The following is a 10,041-nucleotide window of genomic DNA, read 5'->3' on the forward strand; positions in this document are numbered from 1 at the left end:
AGTGATGGCAGGGATGGGAGGTAGTAAAATTAGTCTTAACAGTATTTCTTCATTGGTCTAAATCCTTTAACATATTAGGGTATGTTTTTGCTTTGTTTATAGGTTTGTTGTAGTTGTTCTTAATTTTTGAGAAAAGGTCTTAATATGTAGCACAGGTTGGCCTGCAGCAGTCTTCCAAGTGCATCATGCCTAATGGTATTTTTATATAATTTTTTTAATGCCAGGGCAAGACGTGGTGGTGCATACCTTTATTTCCAGCACTCAGAAGGCAGAAGCAGGCAGATCTCTGTGAGATTGAGGTAAGCCTGGTGTACATAGTGATTTCTAGGTCAACTGATGACACAGGGAGACCCTATCTCAAAAACAAAAACCACTCTGTTTTTGTACCAATACTGTGCTCTCTTTATGACTTTGGCTCTGTAGTATAGATTGAAGTTTGGTATGATACTCCCCCAAGTGTTGCTCTTTGTGCTCAGGATTGCTTTGTCTTTTTAGGATCTCTTGTGCTTCCATATGAACTTTAGGGTGGATTTTAGTATTTATATGAAGACTGTCATGGAGATTTTGATTAGGGCTGTATTGAATCTGTAACTTGGTTTTGGTAGGATGGTCATTTCCACTATATTGATTCTACCAATCCATGAGCATGGAAGGTCTATCCATCTCCTTGTGTCTTCCTTAATCTCTTTCCTCAAAGACTTGAAGATTTCATTCAACAGCTCTTTAATGCCTTTTTTAGGTTTATCCCTAGATATTTTAAATTTTTGAGGCTATTGTGAAGGGATATGTTTCCTAAATTCTTTCTCTGATTGCTTGTTATTGCTATATAGAAAGGCTATTGATTATTGTAGATTGATTTTGTAACCTGCCACTTTGCTGAAAATGTTAATCAGTTTTACAAGTTTTCTGGTGGAATCTTTGCGAGCTCTTGGGTGTAATATCATTTTATCTGCAAATAAGGATAATTTGACTTCTTCTTTTCCAATTAGCACTCCTTTAATTTCTTTCTTTTGTCTTGCTGCTCTAGCTATAGTCTCAACCTCTATATTCAAAGGAAGTTGGGATAGTAGACAGCCTTTCATGGTCCTTGATTTTAGTGGGAATGCTTCAAGTTTTTCTCCATTTAGAATGATGTTGGCTGTGGGATTCTTGAGGTATGTTCTATCCATCCCAATTTCCTCTAGGACTTTTATTATGAATGCATGTTAGATTTATTTATTTATTTATTTATTTATTACTTATTTATTTATTTTATGTGAATGTATGTATTACCTCATATATGTAAGTGAACCCACATCATGCAATATCCACAGGTCAGAAAAGAGTGTAGGATTCCCTGGAACTGGAGTTCTGGATGGTTGTTAGCTGCCATGTGGGTGCTGGAATTTGAACCAGGGTCTTCTACAAAAACAGTCAGTGCTCTTAACTACTGAGCCCTGCATGCAAGATCTTTGACAAAGGTCTTTTCTGTGCCTATAGAGATTACCATGTGATTTTTGTCTTTAAGTCCATTTATATTATTATATTTATTAGCTTATATGTATTGAACCATCCCTGCATCTCTGGAACAAACCCAATGTAATTTCTTACATTGTTTCAAATATGCATTCTCATATTTACAGAGAAGTATACCTTTCATTCCTTATCAAAGAAGCTGATTTTTGCAACAGATGGACACTATTACAGAGTTCAAGAACTGGTCAAGCACAGAAAACAGCTGTGAGATGCTTAACTCTAAGTGTCACAAAATACACATACAACGGATGTATCTCTCAACTCTCACCAGAGTTTTCTTATGATCAACACAGAAACCCACAGTTGGTTGCTGTGTAAAGAACCAGAGGATTCAGACTGCTTATCCCTGAGTAGGACACCTATTTCAAACTTCCACGTCCCAAGGCTCAGGGATCACTGAGGAAAAGTAGGTGGAAAGACTGTAAGAGCCAGATGTGATGGATGAGCACAAGGAAACAGAGACTTACAGACAGCTGGTAAATTACTCATATGAATTCACATCATTGTTGATAGCATACACAAATCCTATGTAGGCTCAAACCAGACAAAATCCTAGCATGGACATGGAAAGGTAGGTAAGAAATCCCAATCCATCCTAAGGAACTTTAGGCAATTGATGGTTTGTAGGAGGGGGAAACACGGTGTCTTACAGGGATGGGATTCTTGGTGGGTCCAGTGGATAGACCCACATTGAAGGACATTTGGAGACACAAATCAGACTCTATAACCATAATTATATATATATGAGTACATTAAATTAGGTGGGGAAAAAAGGGTGAGGTGCAGATATTGGAGGGATCTAAATACCATCAAGCTATATTATATTAAAAAAAATCACAAAAAATTAAAAATTAAAACAGAAACAAAACAAGAACAAATACTAATAAGAATGCTTGATCTTACTATCTTTCTTACTTTCACAAAAACTGTGGCATGAAAGTTTATAGCATTTAAAATTTATAATTAGCAACTCATTTGCTGAATTATACAACATATAAACCAGATATTAAATTGTTATTGCAACACAAAATGACACAAAACTCTCTTCTGAATCACACGAAAGTTATCAGGATCCTAGAAAAGTAAAGGGTGAAGCAAGAATACATCTTTACTCTTGCTGGAAGGGCAGTGAGGACTATGGTGAAGGCAGGAGAGTGAAAACTGTTTTGTTCCTTTGTTTCCTGTTTAAACGAAGAATAATTTGAACAGATGTAGAATAGAAAGGAATATCATGGAACAGATAAGCTTACCTTGCCTTGAACTAATGGACTCTGTTGGGTTATTGTTTGGTGTTAGATTCCCCAACACACACACACACACACACACACACACACACACACACACACACTTAGAACATATACAAGCTTAGTTAAGTGACTTCATCCCTCTTAACCTCCAAGTACTATGACACAGCCATAGCAACCATGGTTACTCTATGCATTTGCTAAGATTAAAAAGGCCATGAACCAAAATCTCAGCATAGAATCTGCCCATAACTGTTTAATAAATATTTGCTCTTTTTCAACTTGTTATTTTCAAAGAAGCCAAGGAGTACCTGATATGCTCTTGTACTTGAAAGAAATTTGATAGACTGAATAACAAAAATATGGAATATTTATTTGAATATACAAACTATAAGTAACATTTAAATCCAAGAACATGACACTTGCTGGAATAAATTTGATTTTCTATTTATTTGATTTTACTCTATTAATAAAATATTTCTTGATTAGTAAAATAAATATTCAAAGGTATTTTCAGTTTTTTCATCTTTTGCAAAAATGTTCAAGAAATTAAATATTTTAAAGCTTTAAAGTCTTCAAAATTATAATACTTTTCTGGTCATTATTCCCTACACAGCTGTCTATGTAGCATTTATATCATATTACATTTTGTAAGTACTCTAAAGATTACATAATAATATGCACAGCTTATATGTGAGTACTACATCATTTTAAATAAGATTTGGGGCATCCACAGATTCTGATGCCTATGGAGCATCCTAGAGCCACCCTCCAATAAAAAATAGAGATAGTCATATTTTATGTAAGACAGAAAATTTTCTGAACCTATTAATTATTAGCTAATGATGGCAATTATTTATAATTAGTTCCCAAACCTTTATTCTTGGTGTTCGGCACTTCTAAATCTTTATCTGCTTTCATCTCAGGATTACTTTAAGCAGTTTCTTCTTTATGTCATAGTGGACTCTCTAAATGTCTACGTAAAAATAATTTTTCAGTATCCCTCAGATTTTCTTCAAGCCTTCATGTTTTTGTAGTGCAAAAGTTATATTTTAATTATTATCTCCACATTCACCATCTCAATAAGCCTTTCTCCACCTCATTTCTAATTTTTTGCATGATAAGATGGTGCCATTGCATGGTTGGGCCCTTGCTTACATTTGCTCGTTAAGGGCTGTATTTACTTTATTACTATTTTAATTTTTAAATTTTATTTCTGTTTGTACACACGTGCATCTGTGTGTGATGTGTTTATGTGAGTACATGTGGGCAGGTGCATGTCATGGGGCTCCTGTGGCGATCAGGGGACAACTTTCAAGAATCAGTTTTCCCCCTCCACTGTAGGTTCTGGGGATCAAACTCAGGTCATCAGCCTTGTGTAGAAAGGACTTTTACTCAGTGAACCTCTTGCCAGACATAATGAATATAATTTTAATAGCAACTTCCTTGTTGAAAATAGTTCTTAGATGTATGTCTCAAAGACTAGCAGAATTCTGTTTGCAGCCCAATGTGCCTCCTCAGAATGAGGCACTGACACACATTAATGCCAAGGGAAGAAAGGTAATTAGTGATGGTCCTGTGCATCCCAGGATCATAAAGAATACAGAGGTCAGAGTTGTTCCTTGGCCTTTTTTAGTTTTTGTTGTTGTTGTTGTTGTTGTTGTTGTTTGTCAGTAGAAAGTACCTCGAATTTCTTCAGTAGTCTTTTTTTATGGTCATTACTTATTTATACAAACACACCCACAAAAAGAACAACAATAATCATTTCAAGTTTCTTCTAAATCTTCTGTTTTGCTTCTGTTGAAATAATTATCAAATGCTCTATATATAATCTCATTAGTTTTGATGGATTGGAATGCTGCAGGGGATAAAGTGGATTTTCACATACAGAAGAGAACTGAGATCTGCTTGAATACATAAACTGTAAAAGCAGTTTCAGGTCCCATGATAAAGTCTCATGTTCACATGAGTGCAAACATAACTAACCAGATGCACACAATTAGAAGAAAATGTGGAAAAACATAACAAAGTTAAGGAAGAATAAAATCTCCATGTCTTAATCTTGTATTAAAATTACAATACTACACAAGTGTGAAAAGGTACAAAATATCAAAGAAATGAGTTTATTTTACTGTCTAATATCCAGGTTTAGCAAACATTTTGATCAACATTCTTTTATTTGATGACTAGTTGAGGGGATAACTGATTTCAACATTATAAATCTAATTGTGAAAGTCACTCAATATTATTATAATTAACTAAAAGCTTTTGGCACAAGATTGATATATTGTAGAATACTTATTTATGTCTCACAGCAAAAACTTACCTAATAAATCACATAAAAACACATTTTAAAGGACATCGTGGCATGTGTGGTAGAAACACTGCTAATGCTTGAAGGTGTTCTCTAACAGAAGTTAAATAATGCACCATGGTCATTTTGTAGATTTCATTTATGAGGAGATCATATTAATCTCCAGAGTGTTAAACCGAACTTGCGGTGAAATTGATCAAGCTTCTCATGTCTTGGAAATTCCCTGTGGCTATTATTGAATTTGAGTCACTGAGTATAATTCAGATTCAAATGAAACAATCGGCAGATATAATTATCTTTTAAAATTCTTAAATAAAAAGATAATATCCATAATATTTAAATTACTAGAGGAAGTATTACAGGCATGAATTTTTATTGTGGAGATCCAGAGAAAAACATACCTGGCCAAGCTGAAAGCATCGTCTATCAAACCAGCACGGTTACTGACAGAAAGTACCTGTGAGGCCAGTTAGGAAAAAAGTGGGGGAATCATTGAGAATTAAAATGACAGGTGTTCATATGTCAAAACAGATCATTCACAAGTAGATCAAGAATGTACCTCATGATTTCTGATTAATTGATCAATCAGTAATCTCCAGTTCCTTAAGTCATAGTTTACTCTAAAGTAGCCAGTTTGATTGATGTTCCCAAGTAGCCAGGTTCCTTTGTCCAAATAGGTTATTCTGTGATGTTCTGAAAATACCATTTGAAAGTAAATAGATTTTCAAAATTTTGAAAGGTAAAATGAAATAATGTATGCTTTCTTAATATCAGGTATAGCAATACTAATAATTAAAAGAAAATGCCACCCTAAAAATGCAATAGAAAATCATTCTTTAATCATTTTCATTTAGAATTGTTAAGAAAAACTTTTATTCAGTTGTTCATCATCTTATTTCTTGATTTTCATAACTAATATCTTTATTCTTCTTGAAAAATCTTTTATGTTACACATAATTTTCTTGAAATAAATGTCCCCAAGAATTCTCCCACCATATACAAGTGGATTTATATAGAATGCATATATATATATATATATGTATATATAGCTAAAAGAACTGTTTTGACACATATTCTACTATTTTATTCCATAAGAAGGTGATTAAAACAATAGCACTCATTCACTAGAATGTCATTTTTCTTGCTTTGTTCTCATGTTTATTTAGAGCACTAATAAATAACAGACTCCTCAACACTAACAATAATGCCAGACAAAGGAAATCTCATTTGCTCTAGACTGCAATATTTCCTCATAGAATTAGAAATAAAGACAATACACTTTTCTTATTGGAATTACTTTGGAAAATTGTAATTCATTGTGTTCAAGTAATTCAATTAACAAAGGCCAGGAAAAACTTTATAACTTCTTACATCATTTGAGTTTTTCAAATGCTGATCAGAAAAGAGTCACTTTCACTTGTACAGCTTTTAGTAACCTCACAAAACAAACATGGTTCACAACTGTAATTATTTTCCTGCCGAACTTTGAGATTTATTCTTCATATGCACAATAAAGTTGAATTAAAATCTGCATGCACACACACACACAATTTGATATTCAGATGGATAACAAACCAACAAACAAAAAGCACAAAAATAATGAGTCAAAACTATAAAATTTGTAATACAAAGTTTATGTCTCATATCTGAATAGTGAACAGATCATTATCAAGATTTTACATACCAGAATCAACAATAGTATTTTTCAAAAAGCCTTCCCTTCATTTCTTTGAGATTATGTACTTATAAATGACTCTCTCTCAAATAAATATGATAAAGAAAAGGTTGCCCTTCAGTTGATTAATTAATCAAATGTTCACTATAGATTAACAATTTTCAAAAATCTGCAGTAAAATAAAATACACCTATCCAGGCTTATATTAAGTATAAAATTTAATCTTTAATTTTTCAAACATTATTCAACTTCCTGCCATATTTGACTATTGGAAGATATAAAGAAAAGCCTGGACACATAAATCAAATTTCCAAGAATGGTAGATATTTCTCTAAAATACAAATAATTGTTGTGATCTAAAGCTGTATAAATACATATTCAAAATTTTAATATGATTATCCACACAACTGCCTTGAGATATTTCAGTATGCAACTCTCATTTTACAGATGTGAAAATAACAACAGAAATAACTACCAAGAATATGTGGCATTTACATAGGTTACAAGGCATTGATAAATCCAGCTGGATTTGAGCTGGTCGTCCCTGCAAGCTAGCGTTCACAGTGCTGGAAGGTGACATGCAAGCAAGCCTCTGGGAAACAAAAATTATCAATGGTCCTATTCAGCTGTGCACCTCAGGAGCAACAATGATGACCTTCCTGGCAAGATATGCCCACTAGTACACTGGCATGACTATGATGGGTTACTAACAGCATTTACAGACCACTCCACAGGAAGTAACTCATGCCTTCACCATATTTGTGCTCTAAACCTACTATTGTCATAGGTCTGAGGGGAGAACTTATTGCTGCTTTTGCTAAATGGACATGGTGTCACTGCCTTCTAAACACTTATCTTTATAAACATAGAATCTTGCTGTGCCCAGCTTTCATCAATAGAGCTTCATTTTGCAATGGGCATTTTTAAAAAGGCTAAAGAAACTTCACAAAAAGAAGTTTTAATTAAGTCTGAATTTAGGGAAATTCTAAATCATAAATATTGAAAATATTGTTTTTTTCCTACATAATCTTGATTGGGGGGGGTATGATTTCTTTTCTTTTGGTCTTTTTGAGACAGGGTCTCCCTGTAGCCCCAGCTGACCTGGAACTCAATATGTAGACCAGTCTGGCCTTGAACTCACAGAGATCCATCTGCCTCTGCCTCCCAAGTGCTGAGATTAAAAGCGTGTGTCACCAAGCCCAGTGGGTATGATATTTTTATAATAAAAATAATAAAACAGTGAACTTTGTTGAGATAAGAGTAAATTTGATAATATTTAAAATTTATTTTTAATTAATTTATTTATTTTATCTTTTGAGACAAGGTCTCCCAGTACCCCAGCTGTCTGTAACTTGCTGTGTAGATCAAGCTGGCCTCAAACTGACTAAGACATGCCTGCCTCTGCCTCCTAGGTGCTGGGATTAAAGGCATGCATTACCACACCTGGCTTAAAATTTATGTATTTTAAATTATATGTATGTGTGCATGTCTGTGTAGAAGTATGTGCATGTAAATGAAAGAGACCAGAAGAGGGAACCAGATCCTATAGAGCTGGAGTTATAGAAAGTTGTGAGCTGCACAGATGAAGGTGTTGGGAAGTCAACTTGGGTATTCTGCAAGAGCAGCATGCTAGTATAACCCTTAATGACTGAGCCATCTTAACAAACACATTTTTTTCCTCTAATATTTAACTCATTTTAAAAATTTTATTTATTTTATTTTGTTTAAAATATTTTATTTATTTTTATTTTTTATGTGTATGAGTGTATTGTATTTGTATGTATGTGAGTGCACCCGTGTCGTGAAATATCACAGAGGTCAGAAGAGGGCATCGGATTCCCCTGGAACTAGAGTTAATGACAGTTCATAGCTGCCGTGTGGGTGCTAAGAATTGAACCTGGGTCCTCTGCAAGAGCAGTCAGTGCTCTTAACTGCTGAGGCATCTCTCTAGCCCCTATTTTTATTTAATTTGTTAAGTGTATTTCCTGCATGTACGTAAGTGCACCTGTGTCATTCAATTGCCATGGAGATCAGAAGGCATCAGAACCCCTGTAACTGGAGTTACAGATGGTTGTTAACCCATGTTTGGGTGCTGGGAATCAAACCCAAGTCCTCTGCAAGATCAGCCAGTGCTCTTAACCACTGAGCCATCTCTCTAGCCCTAAATTCACTTTTTAAGTTGTTTTGCATTCACAAACTAGATAAAAAACATAGAAATCCCATGTAATTCAATTGGCTCTGATTTTTTATTTTATTAACATATGTAGAATATAGTCAAAACATATACTAATTATATGATAAATGTAAATATATGTATATTCAATTAGAAAAATAATCTCCATATCTTCATAACATGACTAGAATAAAATAGACAGCCATCAACTGTTTTTAAGCATGCTGTTATTAAATTTATAACTAAAACCTGAAGGTTATTATTATTTATGAATAATGCTTTTATTACAAATTACATCTTTGGAGAAACAATTCACAGAAAGATTTTGCAATAAATTTTAAAGTATCTTTTCAGTACTAGTCAATTATATCCCAAAATGTTCTTTAACTAATAGCAAGCAACGAATTTCTAAAAGGTCTTTTCCAGAGACTTAATGTGGTATGGTATCTGATAAGTACCATAGTAAAAAGTATGAAGTTATAATCTGAGTGTTCATAATAATTATAAATCATATTTATTTTCAAAATGGCCCAAGTCTCAGACTATATCAAGCCACTAAGGAGTTGGCATTTTATAAGATTTTTTTACTTTATAATATTGGTAGAAATAAAATAGAAAATGATGTTAAGTATTTCTACCCAATATGTGCTAGTTGTAGAAGAATTTAAAAACGAAACAAGTAAAAAGTCAACCAGAATAACAAAGGCAACAACAAGCAACAAGTCCAGAAATGACAACATATATTGATTGTTCTCACTGAAGTCTTGAGAAGAACCAATGAAACAATATTTGGTGGGACCTGTAAAAAGCTATGTGTAAAAATACAAAACATTGTGTTGAGTAACAAGAGATATCCAAAGCAACCTGTCAAATGTAGGTTGTGTGTGTGTGTGTGTGTGTGTGTGTGTGTGTGTGTGTGTGTGTCCAGACTATGGATTGGGGGCTGGGGGTCAGGGAATAAGCTTCTAAAGCCAGCTTCACACATACTAATCTATGTGCACATTGGGCAAGTAGTTGTCAAACCTTTAATTCCTTATTTGTAAAATGTGGGTAAAGATAATACCGGTTTTAAAGGATTATGAACCCCAAGTCACTTTGGAGGAAAACTATACAGAATTAT

The 10,041-nt window shown here is 33.8% G+C and overlaps 1 protein-coding gene across 1 annotated transcript in view; it reads right to left on the bottom strand.

The window, feature by feature from the left end:
- Nucleotides 1-10,041, bottom strand: part of Trhde (thyrotropin releasing hormone degrading enzyme) — a 468,335-nt gene that overhangs the window by 106,116 nt on the left and 352,178 nt on the right. The window contains exons 11-12 of the mRNA XM_008834550.2: nt 5,633-5,766; nt 5,475-5,530 (exon numbers count right to left, since the gene is read on the bottom strand). Coding sequence (XP_008832772.1) covers nt 5,475-5,530; nt 5,633-5,766 — 190 coding nt within the window. The remainder of the gene's footprint in view (nt 1-5,474; nt 5,531-5,632; nt 5,767-10,041) is intronic.

This window comes from Nannospalax galili, unplaced genomic scaffold, assembly GCF_000622305.1.
Source record: "Nannospalax galili isolate Female #2095 unplaced genomic scaffold, S.galili_v1.0 scaffold76, whole genome shotgun sequence".
In the NCBI taxonomy this organism is placed as follows: domain Eukaryota; kingdom Metazoa; phylum Chordata; class Mammalia; order Rodentia; family Spalacidae; genus Nannospalax; species Nannospalax galili.